Source organism: Watersipora subatra, chromosome 7 (assembly GCF_963576615.1).
Source record: "Watersipora subatra chromosome 7, tzWatSuba1.1, whole genome shotgun sequence".
In the NCBI taxonomy this organism is placed as follows: Eukaryota; Metazoa; Bryozoa; class Gymnolaemata; order Cheilostomatida; family Watersiporidae; genus Watersipora; species Watersipora subatra.
The window spans coordinates 3,762,182-3,785,128 of NC_088714.1; the positions used below are offsets into that span (position 1 = coordinate 3,762,182).

The 22,947-nt window shown below is 35.1% G+C and overlaps 1 protein-coding gene across 1 annotated transcript in view; it reads left to right on the forward strand.

Annotated features, from left to right (window-relative positions):
• LOC137399739 (uncharacterized) overlaps positions 1-22,947 on the forward strand; it is a 77,149-nt gene that overhangs the window by 19,439 nt on the left and 34,763 nt on the right. The window contains exons 10-14 of the mRNA XM_068085953.1: positions 112-238; positions 2,638-2,760; positions 3,192-3,271; positions 5,936-6,082; positions 19,936-20,137. Of these exons, the coding sequence (XP_067942054.1) occupies positions 112-238; positions 2,638-2,760; positions 3,192-3,271; positions 5,936-6,082; positions 19,936-20,137 (679 nt within the window). The remainder of the gene's footprint in view (positions 1-111; positions 239-2,637; positions 2,761-3,191; positions 3,272-5,935; positions 6,083-19,935; positions 20,138-22,947) is intronic.

The window sequence follows — 22,947 nt, forward strand, 5'->3', positions numbered from 1 at the left end:
TCGCTGGGCCGCTATTAAATTAAATTATAGTACATAACTTGATTACACAAGTTCTTTCAGGCCGTCTTTGCTTTTTATATCGCCTTTTTAAAATAGTGCCTTTTTATTCAGGTTGACTATTCTACAGAACCAGGTGAGAGCAGTAGCGAGTGACCTGGCTGGTCTTCACTATGCCGTCTCCACCTTCATTCAGCTCCTTGAGATTTTTGAGAAAGAGGAGGCGATTCCGAGTCTGCAGGTTTGTATCAAAGGCTGTAGTACTACCTCCGAAGGAATATTTGTGTAGTCATGCCGAGTGGCATGTGGAGAGACTGGTTTTTGAGTGCCTCATCAAGACTATAATTTTGCGTCTTTGTGAAGTTTACGTAGAAGCGTGCGTGTTCAATGACTGCTCACGGGTTACTCAGCTGCTTGATTCAATAATCATGTATTCTATTCTAATGATCCATTATAAATGTTCGAAGAAGGTTTGCTCATTTGTGAGTAAATGCTTTGTTCTCATTTAGGACCGAATAATTGAAATGAGGTGCTTGTAGATGTCTAAGTTCAAGAGCTGCCGAGATGCGTTAGTGTGTTTCTTTATTAGACCATACGCTGGTCTTTCATTGCAATATTAAAGCTCTTCTTGAAAAGATGTGTTGTAAGATTACATAGGCTGCATGACTGATCAAAGATTCTAGAAATCGGTGCGTTTGAGGGATGCGAGAGAGCGGCTCGTAAATGCAGTAGCACTAGGCGTTGGTGGACATGATGCTGCATTAAGGGGTAAATGGATTAGAGTTACAACATCTTGCACAACATAACATCTATCTATTAACCTCCAGGGTAGAACCTACAAAGCTTTCAAGTTTGTCCTTTGCTAGTTAATTAAAATAATTAAAACTTACACAACCATTTGAGAAACTGACTTTAACTCCTGTCTTATTACCATTGGCAACCAGCTCCTTCGGTTTCAAAATCTTAAGACAACTTTGTTTCTTCTGTTTATCTTTTTCGTACAATCATATGTATGATCTGAAGAAAGGCGTATGGTGGAATCCAGATCTACTTATTTGTCAGAATGATTAAAGGGCATAGAACATAGTTTTACTTCGGAGTAATGTGCTCATGAAATGTCATTTTGTGGTAAATGGGCATATGTTCACACTTTTACGGGCGTATCCGATGCTTACATTGGACTTAGGTCTTCATTACAAAATATCGCAAATTGCTTACTCATAGGTTGCTGGCCATTACCAAGACAAGTTTCTTTTGTTGAGTAGTCCTAGAACATTTTGTTCAACTGCATTTTTTGTCGGTAGTCACAAATCATGGTAGGGTCATTTTTAAACATTTTAAAAGTTTGCATAACTTAAAAATAATCAGTGTTTTGTTATTGTCTGCTCCAAACAAAAAAAATATCAGAGCTCCACATTCTCGCCTTACCCAAAGATAAGGTTAAGATAAGTTAGAACTGCTTCCCTTTTTATATTCGCTTGGCAGATTTTGACTATTGCTCACGAGTCTTATGAATGCCACCATCAGATCATAAATTTACTCTCAGCACAAATCAGTAAATAACAATGTTGTTTTTTTCGTATTAGGAAACCTCCTGTTATACTTCCTTTAAAGGCCTTTAACAATGAGCATGAGTAAAGCTCAGGATATACCTGTGTCCGCTATTCGCGCTACCACATTCGGTAGACATGATCTGGTTTCACTATCATACAAAGAATTTGGCAATCGAATTAGTTTTTTTTGCTATTTATTAGCGGTCTTCTCATGTAAAATTTCAGATACTAATAGTGATAGTCCCTAACACTAGCCCTCACTGACCTTTACGCGAGGACCCTAAGGCTAGCCCCAAGCTGTTACGCTAATAATACTAGTTTTTACGTGAGAATAGCTTGCTGAATAATGGAATAGATACTGCTTTGAAACGCACCACAGTTTGACATGTCTGTAGAGCAAGATAGCGAGAGGTATTTATAGCAGTTCCTCTCCTTCAATGCAAAAAATATTGTTTCACTTGAAAATAAGGTAAACTGTAGTCATACCTGCATTGTATCTCCTTCAACAGCTGCGGGAGGTTGTCTATGTGCTATTATCAGCAGAAAAAAATATTCCTCTTACAGAAATCTATACCAAGGATTGTGTATTACCGATCACGTTTCCAGCTCACCACACTCCCACCAATCACATCACAAGATTTTTGAACGCATTGCCTTATCCCAAGCTTGCTCAGTTTTGCATTTGTGTTACAGGTTTCAAAATCTTGCGTAAACTATGCCCAGAATATTTGTATTTATCTTTCCGCACATATGACAAACATCGTTTTTATTCCGTAACACCCAAATACTACATCCGCCATCTTATATTTCAGTTTATAAACTTTTTGTTACTACAGCCTTTAATTCACCATCCCGACTCCTCAGCAATAATAGTAGATTATGAACTTTTAAAGCAATTAGGTTCAACTTACTCAATAATTCTTGATTTTCGTCTTTTCATTTATGTTTTTGGCACGTAATGAAAAACATCACTCTGTTCATGGTTTACCAATGCCATTAAAAGATTACCCATACAGTAAAGTTATACGAAGTTATACATAAATGCATACATTACGATGAGGAGTTTCGATAGTCTCTCTGTATGCAGATACATGATTGGCCAGACTTGAAATGCCGTGGAGTGATGTTAGACTGCTCAAAAGGACGTATCTTGTACGAAGCTAACCTCTGGGAGCTAGTTGATCGGCTTTCGATACTCAAGATCAATGAGGTAGAATATATAGTTATAGAGTAATAAGATGCTATTTTAGCTATGGTTAGAATGATGTATTTCAACTGAAACAGATTATGTCTAGCGATGTATAAAGATCGTTTTAGTCACAGAAATGTTTGCTGAATTATTCTCTGTTTGCAACCAGGTGTTCAGTGTGCACCCACCAACTGTTGTTATTTAGGCATTAGTACTTGATTGATTAAACATTTATTCTATTATTACCATGTCATTGTATCCCAATTAGGAGTTACCTGTTCAGTTTCTATCTGTTCAGGTGAGCAAGCAGATTTCCTCTGACGCTTTTGTCTTGTTTTTATTGTGTCATCACATGTCACTCTAGCAATGCATGATGGGGATTTTACTGATGTGGCATTCAGATGGCATATCTTACTAATCAATGGGCTATCACTTGGACAGTCATTTTCTAGGTACACCTCTACTCTAGAATTGACCATCCAAAGGTAGATTCCAGCAACCCGGACATATGGCAGTTTCCCTATACAAGGAGGTGAGGTAATTTCAGGAACTTTTTGCAACCACATGAAAAGGCTATCCGGCTGACAGTATTTTTTTGTTTTTGAATTCCTACTAGGCTGTAATGACAGCTGTTGATCCTTCTCTTCCAGGAAATGAGCTTCAGCCAGCTAAGCGCAGACGGTGAATAGGTTAATTTTTTTCACTACAAAAATATAAAGATTATTTAGTTCCGGCAACTTCTGCATTGTGAAGAAAGTAAGAGTGAAGGTAGAAGTAAACAAACAAAAGAAAAGAATTTGTTGTTTTATTTGTGTTCTCACTAGGGTGTGTTAGTACATTGTTGGGTGCTAGTTACTCACTAGGGTATGTGAGTACTACATTGTTGAGGTGCTAGTTACTCACTAGGGTATGTGAGTACATTGTTGGGGTGCTAGTTACTCACTAGGGTATGTTAGTACATTGTTGGGGTGCTAGTTACTCACTAGGGTATGTTAGTACATTGTTGAGGTGCTAGTTACTCACTAGGGTATGTTAGTACATTGTTGAGGTGCTAGTTACTCACTAGGGTATGTTAGTACATTGTTGGGGTAAGCTAACACATTCTTGGACTAGCATAACTCATTCTTGTAATATTGCAATTGGGATATAGTATTTCTGTGTTGATGACAGCTACATGCAATGGCCTAAATTCAGAGAGATAGGTGGAATAACATTGTCATTATATTGATGATGAGATTATTTTTTGGCACGAGTTTCATGCAGCAATGAATGAAGCTTTTCAAAAGCCTCATCAACAGAGAACAAGGCAAAATAATTCAGTTAGTATTGTAGGTAGTCAGCTGCACAACTATGGCTGATAAGACTTCACATTTACTTGACTTCACATAAGACTTGACCTTGACCTGTGTGACTGTGAAGATTACTGTTGACTAAGGAGAAGTTGTCTGTCCCTGAACTATTTTCACAAAATGCATGGACTGCTGCTGCTATACCTCTTTCAGACATGCTTATAATTCCGCTATACCTTATGTAGAGTTGTGAAAGGGAACCTATACAATTATAATTCATCCAAACCGACACCAGTATGATGTGACTACACTAGTTAAGAGCTACAGGTTAAGCTTTTAGGTAAAGGAAAAATTTATCTCAACTAAAGTTATTATGGCCAGACCTTGACAGCTTCAATTTCTCTGATGCTACTGTCGTCTAATTTGTAGGCATTTTTGGACTAAGGGATTAGGAGATGGAGCTTTTGGAGATAGATTGGGTTCTGTATTTAAATCTCTTTAGAAATCATAATTTAGACTAGTTCAAGATTTATTTATGGTTTATTATGGTGAACCTTTTATTTGTGACATCACCTAATTTATCTGTGACATCACCTAATTTATTTGTGACATCACCCGATAGAGTTGACCAAAATAGTTCTTTGCATTTGTTTTTTAAATTAATTACCAACTTGTAAAATATGTGCTAATGAAAATAGTTATTCATTAGTGCTATCAAAAACACGAGAATGGTATAATTTAATATTCTGCTATTGATTATCAGACTGCAGCAAATAATTTCAGCCCAGCACCGGTGAATTTTTGACGATTATTGCTGGTGTGGTCAGTGCAGATGATTTAATCCTGAAATCATTCACAAAATATTTTATTAAAATGCACATTTGTAACATGAAAAACACTTCAGTATTTGCAAACCTTGAGTTGAATATTGTATGGATATTAATTTATGGCGATTGGAAAAGTAATATTGGACACGTTCAAGATGAAAAAATGCTGACAACCGAGTGTTTTTCATAATATTGATCCTCTTGTTATCCCATCACAATCAATTCAATTTATAATTTAATTAATAATAACATCATAATCAATTTGTTCTTATCTCTCTACGCATTTTTTATTCAACAATTTGAGTTATTATGTCTATTAGAGGTATTGGCTGCAATGCCAATATATCTTTCCTTTAGATGAGTTGAGGATTCGTGTTGTGCAAGCCTACCCTGGCAATCATGAGACAGAGCTGGTTTATGTTCATATCTTAATGGGAAGGTGTCCACAGCAAAATTGTCTATATTAAACATTCTGAGGAACGCTTAAAAGACATGTAAACATCTAGGCCAGTGTTTTTATGTATTCTTATTTATTAGAGCTGTAATGATAAGCTCATAGAAAACCATAAATAGCATATTTTCATACTCTCATCAGGACTATTTCATGCTCGCCGTTAATATAGCTTACATCAAAGCGATGTTTATCACTTCTCTCTAATCTAAGCAAACAGAGAACATTCCGGAGCAAAAATCTAAAGTTGTAGGTGGGATTGGAGGCTAGCAAACATCTTAAGGCGTAGGTGCATCTGTAGCCTAGAATAACAACATTTGTTAGAAAGTATTTAAAGTTAAGTGGGACTGGAGGCTAGTGAAATTAAAGTTTTAATTTTTTGCTCTAAATCATTTGTTAGATTTTACCTTGGCCTAAATCTAGTTCGGTTTTACCATATCTTAATTGGTCATTATTTTTATCTTATTGTTTTTGCATACAGATATGTGAGCCTAGAATGTAGCGTTTGAAGTACAGGACATCATTTAAACTACCTCTGTCAAGGTTTTTGCAATTTTTGTCCTGACTAAGAATTGCGCCGACCAAATGTCGAGAGGCCTAGTTAAAAGTTTTTCTTGTTTCTGTTTTAGCATGTTGATAGAGTTTGACAGATTCTGTCAGCAGAGGTTTGTGACTCTCGTTCCTGTGCTCGACATATCTCAGCACGTAGATTACGATCAGCTCTCCGGTCTCTTTCCATTGTTTCTCGACTATTTGAGCTGCTTCACCTGCTCCAGGTATGGGATCACTCTATAGTTGGTAGTAACTCTATGACTAAGGTAAAGCTGTAGATAGCCCTTAAAATAATATTAGCACTAGACCATATATACTGAAAGGAAAGTGCGACCGATACGGTGTGTAATTTCTGCTTATTTCATAACAGGATTAGTATGTGGCACGAAGATGCCCTTGTCATAGCTAGTGCTGTGACCTTCAAATCTGTTACCGTATTTAATCGTTTTAAAAATGTAGATCTATAATTAGCCAAGCATTTTAAACTCCAATGATCGGCCTAAAGACAGTGACTCCCGGCGTTCAAGGAGTCCAAGTTCTCCATTTAAAGTTTGTAAGGTTGTTGGAACGGTTACTGTTACACCCGCCAGTGTCCATCACAGTCTCAGGCTAAAGCCTAAGCCACTTTAAATCGATTCACTGTACTTCAGTTCTGTTCAAGTGTCCTTTGAATATAGTTTATTATTATAAATAGCTAACCTGAATGGATACATGATTTGGACATGATGTTAGTACGCTAATGTTTTGATCAGAATATGTTGTTATAATTTAATCTCACTGTTCTCACTTGGAACCTCGAATGAGGTAAAAGGAGCCAGAGAACTCAATGATTTTCTGTTACTATGGTATTTATATTTATAAATTTTTCTTGCTTTTCTTTTTATTTGCAACTAAATTATTATAACCGCGAAAAATATATTTGGTAGCCCTAGCATTCAGCCTTTCATCCTTTTCTACACAATCTTTCAGCCCCGAGTGGTGGAAGGCCAACAAGAGTTGAAAAGCTCATTGGTTTTAATTGCATGCACAAACAGACTTTCTCTCTGTCTCATATGATTAGGTTGTGTAGATGTATCTGCATGTCTCCATCATTACCCGCTTGCTTTGGCTCACGTAAATAATTTGAACTGTTGCTTGCACCTCCAAGGAATATTTGTAATACAGTATCTTGTGTTAACTTGATAAAACTAACCATGTGGTTTAATCTATGGTTCTTGTGTTAACTTGGTAAAACTAACTACGGTATGTGGTTTAATCTATGGTTCTTGGGTTAATTTGGTAAAACTAACTTTGTGGTTTAATCTATGGTTCTTGTGCTAACTTGGTAAAACTAACTATGTGGTTTAATCTATGGTTCTTGTGTTAACTTGGTAAAACTAACTATGTGGTTTAATCTATGGTTCTTGTGTTAACTTGGTAAAACTAACTTTGTGGTTTAATCTATGGTTCTTGCGTTAACTTGGTAAAACTAATTTTGTGGTTTAAACCATAACTGTCACGAACAACTTTTATCGTATTTTCTAGGTAAATCAGCCATGCTGATTCCGATTTTTTACTCAAAATAAAAGATTGGTCTACTAACCTTCAACGTCATTTAGGCTTTTTTAAAGCGTTTCACTATCCGTTTCGAAAGCAACACAATCGGCATTACAAGCTCCGCCCATAAATATGTGACGAAACCTAGCTTTTTCAGGAACGAAAGTTGTGAATGTTTAGTCCGATTTAGAATAATAGAGATGGGTGTCTTAAAACTCATTATTATCCAAATCCAGTCTGTAAAATAATCTCAGTCTTTTATGAAAGGTATATAAACTATGTAAAATTGCTCGTATCTTGTTACATGATGTTTAAATAGGCTGAACGCCGAGAAAAATGAGCTCAAAAAGCGCGGTTTTGTCACAAGCTAGCGTTGTTATCGCACTTTTTTAAATATGCAATGCTAAATAGCTTATCTACCTTTCAGGAAAGACTGATATTATTTTTAAGGCTGAATTTAGATATTAATGGATTTTAAAACACCCATCTCTATTATTCTTAATCGGTCTAAACATCCCTACGTAACTTCTGTTCCTAAAAAGCTAGGTTACGCCACGTATTTATGGGCGGAGCTTGTTGTGCCGATCGTGTTGTTTTCGAGATCGATATTAAAACGCTGTAAAAAAGCCTTCATTACTCTGAAAGTTAGTGGACTATTCTTTATTTTGCGTACAAAATCGGAATCAGCGTGTCTGATTTACCTAGTAAATACGATAAAAGTTGTACATGACAGTTATGGTTTAATCTATGGTTCTTGTGCTAACTTGGTAAAACTAACTATGTGGTTTAATCTATGGTTCTTGTGTTAATTTGGTAAAACTAACTATGTGGTTTAATCTATGGTTCTTGTGTTAACTTGGTAAAACTAACTATGTGGTTTAATCTATGTTGTTAAAGATTGATCACAAATCATGAAGATACTGTATATGTGTATAGAACGCTGCCTTCTGTTTTTATTTGATGTAAAATTTGATAGAATCTAGATGGAACACTTCCATAACTTTTTATAAGTATACAGGTAGACCTCTACTTACCAGGTTAATTTGTTCCTAGATTTGAGTGGTATACTGAAGCCATTGTATGTTGCAGAAAATAGTCCCGTGAGAATACACTGTAACTTGTACACTGTGACTTGTACACTGTGACTTGTACACTGTAACTTGTACACTGTGACTTGTACACTGTAACTTGTACAATGTGATTTGTACGCTGTGACTTGTACACTGTAACTTGTACACTGTAACTTACACATTGTGACTTGTACAATATGACTTGTACATTGTGACTTGCTTGTTTTGTTCCATAGTCCAAAAATCTGTAATAACTTTTTCATAAATAATGGGAATAACTATACATAGCATTAAAACAAATGAATTATATAATACTATATAAAAATCTAAATTAATGAAGTAATAATGAGTAAAATGAGGTTTTCATTGTCGTTTTGCTTTCAAGACAAACAAGTGAAGTGTAGGCTCGATAATGCGTGAGTTTCAAGGTTGATGGTGATAGAGCTATGCTGTGTAACTCACTGTAACTTAAATTACGTCAAGCTGAGGCTAACTTCACTTCATTTTTCCATTCTCTTCTTTTAGATTTTACTAGCCTCTGTTCTCGCTTGCAACACGGGTGCATTTTTTAAGACTTGAAACACAGGTGCACTTTGTAAGACTTGAAACTCGTATGTTGAAAATTACCTGCACAAATAGTCAAACATTTGCTGAACTTTTCTGCTTTGCGATAGAAAGTTAGTCTTTTAAGACAAACATAATTACAGGTCTGACTGTATTTTAGAACATTTGAATTACTTAAAACTGACTCCAAGTCAGCAAATGCACTACAACTTCAGTGGTAAAAATTCTGTCAGATTTCCTCATGGTTCTGTCACAGGAGAAGGTGGGGAAGTTCGACCCAGTCATTTTTATTTACATTCCACGACAGGTGTGCAACTTTTACACCAATTTCAGGTCATGTTGTTTTCAGCAGATTTTCGTTCAAACAGCATTTGTTGTTGACCAGGCTCAGTGAGTGATGTGTTTGGCCCTCTCAATCTTCATGTATATCATCAAAACCTTCGCGCTTTATCTTAGCTCCCGAATACGTACACATTCTGTTCAATATTTCCTGTATTTCAATCTCTTGCCGGCACCTGAGACATCATTTGGTGCACAGCTGAAAATGAGTCGATTTACCAAGTTGAAAGTTTTATACTGGAAACTCATTTACAGAGCGGACTTGAGTTATATGCTTTTTTGAGCACCGTGTGAAGTTAGTATGGTATGTAGTGTGCACAGTATGTAGTTAGTATGGTATGTAGTGTGCACAGTATGTAGTTAGTATGGTATGTAGTGTGCACAGTATGTAGTTAGTATGGTATGTAGTGTGCACAGTATATAGTTAGTATGGTATGTAGTGTGCATAGTATATAGTTAGTATGGTATGTAGTGTGCACAGTATGTAGTTAGTATGGTATGTAGTGTGCACAATATGTAGCTAGTATGGTATATATTGTGCACAGTATGTAGTTAGTATGGTATGTAGTGTGCACAGTATGTAGTTAGTATGGTATGTATTGTGCACAGTATGTAGTTAGTATGGTATGTATTGTGCACAGTATGTAGTTAGTATGGTATGTATTGTGCACAGTATGTAGTTAGTATGGTATGTAGTATGCACAGTATATAGTTAGTATGGTATGTAGTGTGCACAGTATGTAGTTAGTATGGTATGTAGTGTGCACAGTATGTAGTTAGTATGGTATGTAGTGTGCACAGTATGTAGTTAGTATGGTATGTAGTGTGCACAGTATGTAGTTCGTATGGTATGTAGAGTCTTCAATTGGTTCTTAAACGGAAATACATTGAGGGGAGGACAGGCGCGCTATTGGGGCGGCTGATCACCGACCCAGAGCCAATTGAGGAAAAAGAACAGAGGATACAGAGACTGACGCCAGGACTGAGCTGAGCTCTCTATCATAGTGCAAATCGTCTAGCACTTGTTCAGCAATTAATTTATTTTGTAAAACAGTCGTGGTAACCTCTTGTTATTTATGTATTTTATTTGCTGTTTTCTCTTCAGAGTACTCGTTGTTATAACTCGCATGTTATAGATGTATTATCTGATTTCAGAGTAGTCGTTGTTATAACTCGCATGTTATAGATGTATTATCTGATTGCCATGCATGAGCAACATTCTTAATTTATTGATTTCATTAGCTTTGATAGCTCCTCAAGCTGTTTTACATAAAACACGAATCCAACTGCCCAAAGGACATGCCCATTACTTGAAATTATGGTTTCTCAGTGGTGACCTTTGTGCAAATAACATTCAAAATAATGTTCAATGGATTTATTTGGTGATCAAAGAATTTAAATATGTGTACATTAAATGCATACCTTATAGACATATGTACAATTTGTTAATTTTTCTTTACTTTTGAAGTGAAAATTCTGCAAAGGGTTAAGTTTTATGTTGAAATTAGTTTTACAACTAACTTTGTAATTTTTAAAACCATCGGTAATTCTGAAACGCTTTGGGTGTCGTTCATTAAGTAAAACGCTAACATATCCAATTTACATTAACTTCTACACGGAGTTATCTTTTCTATGTTCATTTTCTTGTTTACTATTGCTATAGGCCCTACAACTGTGTAGTGCCATAGATATCTTTGCTGTGTATCTGATTATATGAAATGGGTTCATTAGTGGTGGATATTGAAGTAAAATAGCAAACATGGGAGTTGTAATTATTAAGGAAAATCAATACTTATTGATGTTTTAATAATTTATTGGTAACTTATTAATACCATTTTTGGTGACAGTCGTTTGAGCCAAAGACTAGTGAGTATTTATGTCAACAGTTAAAACTATGTCTAAAGTCTGGATATGCCATCAGACTGGTTAGCAGAAGAACCCTAGACTGAAAACAGCAAGTGGTTATAATTTACCAGAGTATTAAAATCATCTTAATCCTGTAATTAAACAGGAATCTCTGGCATTTGATGATCCCTGCAGCTTGCCTCATTAACCTACCCATGCAATACGGCCAAGGTTTTCGGCACGATGTTGCTGTTCACGTTTCTTACATTTATTCAGACAGTTTTAAGCCGGTATCATTTGGATGACTACAAAAGACCAACTTCAACAAAGTTGGGATGGGGAGGTTTTACACGAATGAATAACTAGCAATCATCTCTTACCATCTTTGGAACCCATTGCTCTCAGATCACAGCAGATTTGGTGAAGACAACTTAGATTATTTTTGCATCCCGCAATGCTTGTGCAGAGTTTTTTTCGACTAGTGTATTTTGTGTAAATAAATGCGTATAGTAGCGGAGCATTTACAGCTGTTGAGGAAGCAAATAGCTTTTATTTCAAATAAAAGGCTAGCCTAGGCTGTAAGGGAGGCAGTACGGCAGGAGGGAACACGGGCTTGCTCAAGTATGCCAAAGGATTTGCCTGTCCAAAAAGGTGAAAGGTCATTTAATTTTGATGCCAGCCACACAATCAATAAAACATGTAGGTCTTGTAGGACATAAATAAAAATCAAAGAGTGTAGCAACAATAATTCACTATTTGGTCGACAAGAAAACATTTCCGCTTTGTGCCATTTACTCTTACATGTAGTTTTTGGCACGCAACCTTTTCATGAAGATAGTTTTGTAGTAAATTATGCTGAAATTGACTTGTTTCACATCAGCCCGGACTAAAGGAATTCTCAAGTTAGGTTGAGTCACATTCTGCCAGTGGTACATATTTACTGCTTTTTGAACATATGGAAATGTATCATTCCAATCAGGTCATAAAATGGAAAGCTGATAGTCAGCTTGTTTGCATTTGTAAGCATTTAGTGGTGAAGCCTAGTAATCACCTCGTATGGCGACTGGCAAATAAGGAACTAAAACTTGAAAGGTTTTCAATAACTGAAAAGTACCCTCACTGCGTTGTCTCTACTGTGATATGTTGATATTCAAATGGCAACTTCTCATGCTAGAAGTCTAGCGGCAGTATAAAAACTATACAAATAACAAAAACTTGAGAAACCTTGTTTTTCTCTTCAAGTCAAAATATTTTAGGAAATAATATTTCCGATTTATTTTATAATCATGGAATTTTTTAGTCTTTCAATGAGGTTAATTCCTGAGTGGTGAATAATATTACAAATCATCTACGTGTATGCGTAATAACAGTGAGTGTGATAATAGTCAGATTCTCGTAATAGTCATCAATCAGAGTGATCAAACTTCCTCTTCCTTTGTTTCATGATTCCTTTCAATCAGCCAAACCACACATTCGTTTAATAGCTTCTATATTTATCTGTGAAAATTTCCTATTTTTTTCTTGAGAATGTTTGTACTAATCTGGTACGCTTGAGAGAGGAATGTGCTGACGTACAATTTTGGCTAGCTCATCAGGAAAACTATTATGTGAGAATGATATAGTGGCAGTGGATAATGATTGTGTTCGCTCTGTTTGTGACTAGAGCTGCAGGAAAGTAGAATTTGTTTCTAAATACTGTGATGGGAATTAGCAGTTCACTTTTATATTCTAACCCACATTGATGCAATTCATATTTTTTCTCCGAGGTGCACCTCATCAACATGAATTATTCTAGCATCTAAAAGTGGATTTGCTAACACAATTGGTTGGAATTAGCGGATTTAATGAGATTATATAACTGTATGGCTTGATTAGTAGTAATTATGTTTTTATTGGTGGTGCTGTAATAGTTTTATACTATTGTCGTGTCTTGCTATAGTAGCTATCCGGTTTGGTTTACTGATCGGTCAGAAATTGGTGTGCTACTTCCCCAGGCTTCCAAAAGTTTTTGGAATTTAACGACTGCCTTGCCAGTATTCTATTAACTACATGCACCAAAGTAGATGAGTCGCTATTTTTCAAGCGTTCCTACTTTATCCTGTTTTTCATAGGCATTGTCCATAGAGTTTAGAAATTGGAGTTATCTGCACTACTGTAAAACATAGAGTTAAGGCGTGTTTTTGTAACGCCGTGCCAGAGTCACATTTCAATGCCGCCATGCAATACATTGAATGTCAACTTAATTCATTCATCTCTCTATTGTCTCTAACAAACCCTTTGAATAGCACTGGATTCACTTGCGGTAAACATCACCCGAGCACAAAGTCTATTCAAAGGAAGCTGAACATTTTCATGGGTGTTTTGTTCAATCATTTTTAACATTCTCATAAAAACTAAGTGATTGCCGCACATGTATTGCAGACGACCTTTGATGTGTATTAGAGTGGTTGTCTACCGAGCGCCTTTTAAATATAAGTGAGACACTGCTGATAGGTTCATACAGTTAGTATTGGTTTTATAATCCTTACCAAGACTTGCCATATTACCTAACAATAGTAATATGTTGACTATATTTGTTTAAGAAATAGTGAAATGAGACTTAATAATCAAAAACCATTTTTAAATCAGTCTTAAGCTGCTTTATGAAGATTTTTAACTTTATAAAATTGAAATTTTTGCTTTTGAGTCAACAGAATTGTGTTTGCTGGGTATTAATTAACATTGAAATAAGCTCACACTTTTCAAAAGTACAAAAATGCATATTTCTGTGTGAAAAGCTGTCATGGCAGTTTGCAGTCCATTCCCATCTCTAACCTGAAATAACAAAGTAGCTCTTCAACGACTTTACAACAATCGTATATTAACAAATAGGCGTCGCCTCGGACTTAAAAACATGTTGTACGAGCTGAAATGTCGGAAATTTCCTTACGGCTTTGGTGAGGACGGAGGAGGAGGATGTCTGGGGATGGCCATAAAATTCCATGCCCTGGATGGCCAGAGGCGTAGAAATGCCGAAAAATGTCTCAGCAGTAGATTAATCATGCTAACGAGATTATTACTGAGTGCGGCTGGCCATATATTGCTGCAAAATCATCCTCTTCAGGAATGCTTATTAACTGCTCCGCTATTTTTTGGACATATTTTGCTGAAATTTTACTGATAGATAAATTATCAGATGCTTTTCGTGGAGCATAAACTACTTTCAATACAATCCTTTTTCAGCTACACGTGCAATCAGCTAAATTTAGCGCTCTGCGTGTTTTAGTACTAAATAAATGCCATTCTTACAAATAACTAATTAAATTTTCTCACTTGTCAATGCTTTCAAAATGTTTATTTTTTGGTTTATCATTAAAGGCGGTATATTATAATTTACGACTTGCTTAACAAGATATCAAACAATAACTTGAACTTTGCAGATTTTACCAGGTGCGCTCGTTGAAAACGGAAAAATCTCAACTGTCCGTGAAGCCTATCTGCTACTGCTTTGAAACAGTATTTTTCTTTTTCAATGCGGTGCCTCGTAATATGCCCACATGATGTAGTAAAAGTAATAGGCTAACTTGTAAACAATGACAATATAGATTACATGAAAATCTTTTGCTACAATTATATTTGAAAGTTAAGATGCCTGATTACTCAGCCAGACAATCCAAGGGTTTCAGGTGTTAAAAGGTAGCTGTGCCGAATGATCATTGTAGCCTTCACATTATGTATGAATAGCTGTAAGTTACCCGGGGGAGGGGGGGGGGAGGAGGGGTTTGGCTTCACTCCTTATGCTGTGGGCGAAACTCAAAAATATTTTTGTGTCCCACTTGTTCTAATGTTGAACTTGTACTAAAATTGATAAATTTAAAATCACTTCAAGTTCTTTAAGAACAGACAAAAACATAAATATTTCGTAATTTGAATCACAAGCCACTGCAAATATTTGAGGCACTAATGAAGGATTATTAGTGCCCAAAGTCGTGATAAAAACAAGAACTATTGCCGGTTCTGTTGGTAACATTCCAAGTTTTACCAATTAAAGTTTTATAATCCCCTTAATGTGTTTACGTCTATTGCAAATTATGAACTAGCACAATTCATGTAGCTTTTGTACTCGTAACACGAACTTGGAGTTGTCCTCTCATTGTCTATTATATCATCGAATATCTAAGACTTCAAACTTTTCATCTCTGAATCGGTTATGATTAGCAAAACTACCTGTGTGAAGTATGTATGTGGAGAGAACCTCTGCACTTCAGAAGGCTCTACAGAGTGGTATTAGTTTTTTGCTTGGACAAATTTGTTCCTACAATCGCTGCAATGTTGTTTCATTTTCCATGAATATTTCTAGAATTTATAATTTAGAAATTTGTGTGCTTCCTTTTAATCAAGAATGCTGGGCTCTTATGTATTAATAGTATAAAAATCCAATTTTATACCAGAGGTTTATATCATTGTAAACAAAAACTTTCTATTTTTGCCAATTACGAAATGCATTTTTTATTTCATTTGCTATAAACATCTCAAAAAACATCTCATCTTGATCACCTTTACATTCTATAGCAGCGGTAATTCAGCTCATGTTCATTGTTCAGCGTGTTCAGGTGTGTTCTTCATAGCCCATGCTATGAATGCTCTCATTTTGCAAATAAATAGTTATTTTAAGTAGAACAATTTTTATTATTAATGACGAGTATTTTATTTTGTTTCCGTGTATTTGTATAATTTTTGTATGACAAACATACATGTAGATCGTTCATCTCTCAACAACACTGGTAGACGAGCGTGCCATGTGTTTTGTTGTATAGCATCACGGGTCTTTTTTAGTCTTAGCTATTTGTTATGGTGTTCTAAGTTTGATTGTGTATTCCAATCTCGTGTTTTTGTCTCGTATTTAATAAACATATCATCTTGGAACGCTTTGGCTGGCAAGTGTATCTTTGTTTCTTAGATTATCTGCTTAGTTTTCATAAGATGATGTTGTGTTGATGCAGCAGTGGCACTGCCGTGTGTTCACAAACCAGTCATGCATTATAGTGTCGATCTGCCGTGTGTTCACAAAGCAGCCATGCGTTCACAAAGCAGTTGTGCATTATAGTGTCGATCTGCCCTGTGTTCACAAAGCAGTCGTGCAATATAGTGTCGATCTGCCGTGTGTTCACAAAGCAGTCGTGCATTATAGTGTCGATCTGCTGTGTGTTGACGCAGTAATCGTGCAAAATAGTGTCGATCTGGTGTGTTCCCAAAACAGTCGTGCATTGTAGTGTCGATCTGCAGTGTGTTCACAAAACAGTTGTGCATTATAGTGTCGATCTGCTGTGTGTTGACGCAGTAATCGTGCAAAATAGTGTCGATCTGGTGTGTTCCCAAAGCAGTCGTGCATTGTAGTGTCGATCTGCAGTGTGTTAACAAAGCAGTCGTGCATTATAGTGTCGATCTGCCGTGTGTTCACAAAGCAGTCGTGCATTATAGTGTCTATCTGCCGTGTGTTCACAAAGCAGTCGTGCATTGTAGTGTCGATCTGCCGTGTGTTCACAAAGCAGTTGTGCATAATAGTGTCGATCTGCCGTGTGTTCACAAAGCAGTCGTTCATCGTAGTGTCGATCTACCGTGTGTTCACAAAGCAGTCGTGCATAATAGTGTCGATCTACCGTGTGTTCACAAAGCAGTCGTGCATTATAGTGTCGATCTGCAGTGTGTTCACAAAGCAGTTGTGCATTGTAGTGTCGATCTGCTGTGTGTTAACAAAGCAGTCGTGCATTATAGTGTTGATCTGCCGTGTGTTCACAAAGCAGCCGTGCAATATAGTGTCGATCTGTTGTGTGTTGACGCAGTAATCGTGCAAAATAGTGTCGATCTGCTGTGTTGACATAGCAATAATGCTATGTAGTGTCGATCTGCTATGTGTTGCCGCAACAGTCATGTGATAGGGTGTCGATCTGTCGTATTTTGACAAAGCAGTCACCCAATATAGTGTCAGCCTGCCGTGTGTTCACAAAGCAGTCGCTCGATATAGTGTCAATCTGCAATATGTTCGCAAAGCAGTCGTGCAATACAGTGTAGATTGACCATTTGAGACCCACAGTTGAGATCTCAAGGTACCACTGTAATATGTTTACGATTAGTTGTAACTAGTGTTTACTCATGCTCAGCACTGTATTCCATTTAAAACTTCTTTTGATTTTACCCAATTTTTTTAGGTTTTTCCCTACATGCTAAGTCTAATAAATTGCTTGTTTTGGTTTGGTCTGATTCGCTAATATTATTTTTTTGGTTCATAGTTAGGTTTGCATAGAATTGTGAACATTTTTAAATATATATGAATATGCAAAGTGGTATGCGGAGCCATTTGCTACCCTATTTTGAATATCGGCTCGCTACCATTGGGCGAGACGGAAAAACCAAAGTGACAATAAACTATATATTCTGCACAATAGTTTCAGCGTAAAAATATATCTATGCTTATATGCTATTTAATTTATATGACATGACAGCAAGTTCGGTTAGTCACTATAAGAAGCCAGAATAAAGTGCTATAGCGGTACATATATATATATATATATATATACACATATATATACACATATATATACACATATATATATATACACATATATATATATATATATATATATATATGTGTGTATATATATACACATATATATATATATACAGGGTATATATATATATATATATATATATATATACCCTGTAGTTGAGGACGAAAGAGCATCATTAAATCTTAGAGGAATTTACGTGGATTGTTATGCGATTATGAGCACTTAAAAGTGTAAGAGAGTATCGAATAATTTAGTATTATCAACGCAATTCTTTTTGACACGATATCAACCGGAATACTTCGCCAGTTGAGCTTCTGTTGCCAATAAACTAGGGAAACATTAAAATTAAGTCACTTGACTGCGCCGTCTCTTTTATATTGTTGTGTCCCTATCAGTATAGTTCAAATATGCATCACTATTTTGTTCGTTATATCTCGCACACTGATCAATTTGATTCTCATTTATTTAACTCGAAAAAAATTCTGAAAATAGCAATATATTTTATAGTTTACAACATAACCCCAGATGCAATGCAGATAAAGACTTGAATATCTCAATACACTTTTTTTAATATATTTAGAATTGATTATGAACGCTAAAAGTAGACTCTGTAAAGTGTCTGCAGGTTATATGGGAGCACTCCCAACCAGAGGGAGACAGCGATAGATCTACTTTTCTCAAAACGCTGAGTTCCAGTAAAATATACAAAAGCTCTTCAGAATGGGTGTCTTAGTTCACAACAACATAGTACTGAATATAATAGGTCATTAATCTTTAGAGAATAAGAGGCTTTTATGACAAGAGAAAATAAAGGTGGCATCAGCGCACTAAAAAGTAAATAGTATGTTCTAGATTATGGTGCCGCTCACTCGTATATCCTTTTTATTTATAGCCTGCCTCATCTGTTCTGAATAGTCTATCTTTTTGGTGACTTTGATAGCGAAACATTGCTATAAGTGACTATTGTCTCTTCGGAATTTTGGTAGTCCTTATTGGGAAATCAATGCTCTCATAAGACACTGACACGGATATGTTACCAAGGTTAACGCCACTGCAGGTCAACTGCCGACAATTGACCGATTTCACAGCCATTGAAGAATTTTCTCGTAACCTATATTATGACATGATGAAATGTGTACTCTCTTCACAAATGTGAGGAGGGTTTGACCTTACAAATTAGCCTTGCATAATTTGTGCCAAAATTAATTTCAAAAGCGATCCCCTCTCGGAAGCATGCGTCTTCGTGACGAATTTCTCAATTTCTGCATTCGTGTATTCCCCCATGACTCTTTTCCTGCCCCTCCCTCTGTTTTATCAAGCAGTGGTTCAGCTACATCAGTTACTCTTGTTCCCTTTAATATTTTTTCTTTGCATTCATTATCTCTGATTTGGTGCTCGAAAAAGATAGAACTATTCGATAAGTACAACTTCCAAAGAAATTGAGCAGACCACGCTTTTGTACCACTTTCATTGGAGTGGTTTTATTGCGCAATCTGTCGTGCACGAAGATAGGTAGCAATCTGCCGTGCACGAAGATAGGTAGCAATCTGCCGTGCACGAAGATAGGTAGCCGGTAGCTGCTGCAAGTATTTTGTTAGGATTCCTGTTAAAGATGAATTTACACAAAAATGTGTTTATCAGAAAGTATCAGTATTTTTATCATTTGCAATTGTGTTTGATGTTTGAGGTGATCTGACTTCCAGGATGTTTCAAGATTAAAATCAACAAAACTTGATCTCGGTTAAAACGCTCGGATTAAGCGAAAGTGCTATTATGATATCTATAATCGTAAAGAGAACAACAGAATAGAGACGCGTAACGTTGCAACCTTAATGCAATAGCCGATATCAACTATAGCAGCATTAGCAATAATTATTCCTGATGTCATTTTGCACCTAGTTTTTTTCTGAGCGTTTCAACTTCAATCAAGTTTTTTCGATTTTAATCTTGAAACATCCTGGCTGTCAAATCACCTCGAACATCAAAAACAATCACAAATGATAGAAAAATACTGATATCTTCTGATAAAATCTACTAAAATATTGTGTAATTTCATCTTTAAAAGCGTAACCTTCTGCCTACTCGCTTTTCCCATATTCATAGCTAATTGTTACATAAGCTGAGCCATCAGTAGCAGATATGTTCCGTGTCATCTAGAGCATATTTGTCCTTCAGAAAAATCAACATTGGTCCAAGATTGAGCATGATGCTGTTGAATATCGGTGAGAACGGGATGCTGTCAACTAAGAACTTTCTGCCTCTCTCCGACTGCCACCATCTTTTGCTCTGCGGAGAAGCGCTCAAGCAGACAGGAAACACGCAACAGTCTCTAAAATGGCTGCCTAGTAACATGATGCTCATGAGCTACGGATACACGGTAAGATGAGTCATTGTAGCCTTGCTTACGCTAGTCCGACTTTAGCTAATGATCCGAGGTCCCAAATATATTTGAAGCCTCCTAGAATTGAGATGTTAGAAATAATTTATTGTCTTTTTCACAACCAATCACATACAATTAGGAACTATTTGAGGAAGTATTACCGCTGTAAGCCATGATCGATGAAACACAATGTCTTACCCGCTCAGTGCCATTATTCTTGCTCATATTGATATGGATTCAAGTGACCAAACTTTTAAAATGTTTTGAAGATCCTGTTGTGCCATATCTAGTTGAAACAATCGGTGAACACCATATTGTTTAGCAGTTCTTCATGTTTAACCATAAACTTTCAGATCATAAGCATAAGTTTTCCTGTTATTGGCTAACATGTACATGCACGTTTGGCTATTGCTCGAAAAACAAACATGGTCTTACACTCAGTCGACAAGCGATTTTATTAGAAATGATCGAAGGAGAAGCGAGTGAAGGAAATCCTCTATCTCCGCAATGATTTAGCTTTATTCAAAAGGATAACCGAGACATTCAGTTATCAGTTATTGCGTGTTCGTTCGAAATGTAAGCCTCGAATGCCATCAATTCATTGGCCAACCGCTCTAAACAATAACGCACAATATTTATACTAGTCGAAACCGTAGTTGTTTTTCGAGCTGTGGGCAAATACGCATGTCATTCTAGCCAGTCATAAAACTAACACTTCAAATGATCTAAAATTTGGTGATTCTGTCTGAAAGTCTTTGTTGAACAGCTGGTATTAACAAATGCTTTACATAAACGCTATTAACATATCGCTTTATCTAAACATGGTTCTGACAGGATCTTTAAGCATCTAGTAATGAACAAAAGCATTTAAAATGTTTGAACTTTGAAATGAAATATTTGTTTGAATATTAGGAAGTGATTAATCCTGCTTTATTGTTCATAAGCAGCTATTATTATAGTTATCATACTTCAACTGTTATTATTATAGTTATCATACTTCAACTGTTATTATTATAGTTATCATACTTCAACTGTTATTATTATAGTTATCATACTTCAACTGTTATTATTATAGTTATCATACTTCAACTGTTATTATTATAGTTATCATACTTCAACTGTTATTATTATAGTTATCATACTTCAACCGTTATTATTATAGTTATCGTACTTCAACTGTTACTATTATAGTTATCGTACTTCAACCGTTATTATTATAGTTATCGTACTTCAACTGTTATTATTATAGTTATCACACTTTAACTGTTATTATTATAGTTATCATACTTTAACTGTTATTATTATAGTTATCATACTTTAACTGTTACTATTATAGTTATCGCACTTTAACTGTTATTATTATAGTTATCATACTTTAACTGTTACTATTATAGTTATCGTACTTCAACCGTTATTATTATAGTTATCGTACTTCAACTGTTATTATTATAGTTATCGCACTTTAACTGTTATTATTATAGTTATCATACTTTAACTGTTATTATTATAGTTATCGTACTGCAACTGTTATTATTATAGTTATCATACTTCAACTGTTATTATTATAGTTATCATTCTTCAACTGTTATTATTATAGTTATCCTACTTTAACTGTTATTATTATAGTTATCATACTTTAACTGTTATTATTATAGTTATCGTACTTTAACTGTTATTATTATAGTTATCATACTTTAACTGTTATTATTATAGTTATCGTACTTCAACTGTTATTATTATAGTTATCGTACTTCAACTGTTATTATTATAGTTATCATACTTCAACTGTTATTATTATAGTTACCCTACTTTAACTGTTATTATTATAGTTATCGTACTTTAACTGTTATTATTATAGTTATCGTACTTCAACCGTTATTATTATAGTTATCGTACTTCAACTGTTATTATTATAGTTATCACACTTTAACTGTTATTATTATAGTTATCATACTTTAACTGTTATTATTATAGTTATCATACTTCAACTGTTATTATTATAGTTATCATACTTCAACTGTTATTATCATAGTTATCATACTTCAACTGTTATTATTATAGTTATCGTACTTCAACTGTTACTATTATAGTTATCATACTTCAACTGTTATTATTATAGTTATCATACTTCAACTGTTACTATTATAGTTATCATACTTCAACTGTTATTATTATAGTTATCCTACTTCAACTGTTATTATTATAGTTATCATACTTCAACTGTTATTATTATAGTTATCGCACTTCAACTGTTATTATTATAGTTATCGCACTTTAACTGTTATTATTATGGTTATCATACTTCAACTGTTACTATTATAGTTATCGCACTTCAACTGTTATTATTATAGTTATCGCACTTTAACTGTTATTATTATGGTTATCGTACTTTAACTGTTATTATTATAGTTATCGTACTTCAACTGTTATTATTATAGTTATCCTACTTCAACTGTTATTATTATAGTTATCATACTTCAACTGTTATTATTATAGTTATCATACTTCAACTGTTATTATTATAGTTATCGTACTTCAACCGTTATTATTATAGTTATCGTACTTCAACTGTTATTATTATGGTTATCGTACTTCAACTGTTATTATTATAGTTATCGTACTTCAACTGTAATTATTATAGTTATCGTACTTCAACTGTTATTATTATAGTTATCATACTTCAACTGTTATTATTATAGTTATCGTACTTCAACTGTTATTATTATAGTTATCGCACTTTAACTGTTATTATTATAGTTATCATACTTCAACTGTTATTATTATAGTTATCATACTTCAACTGTTAT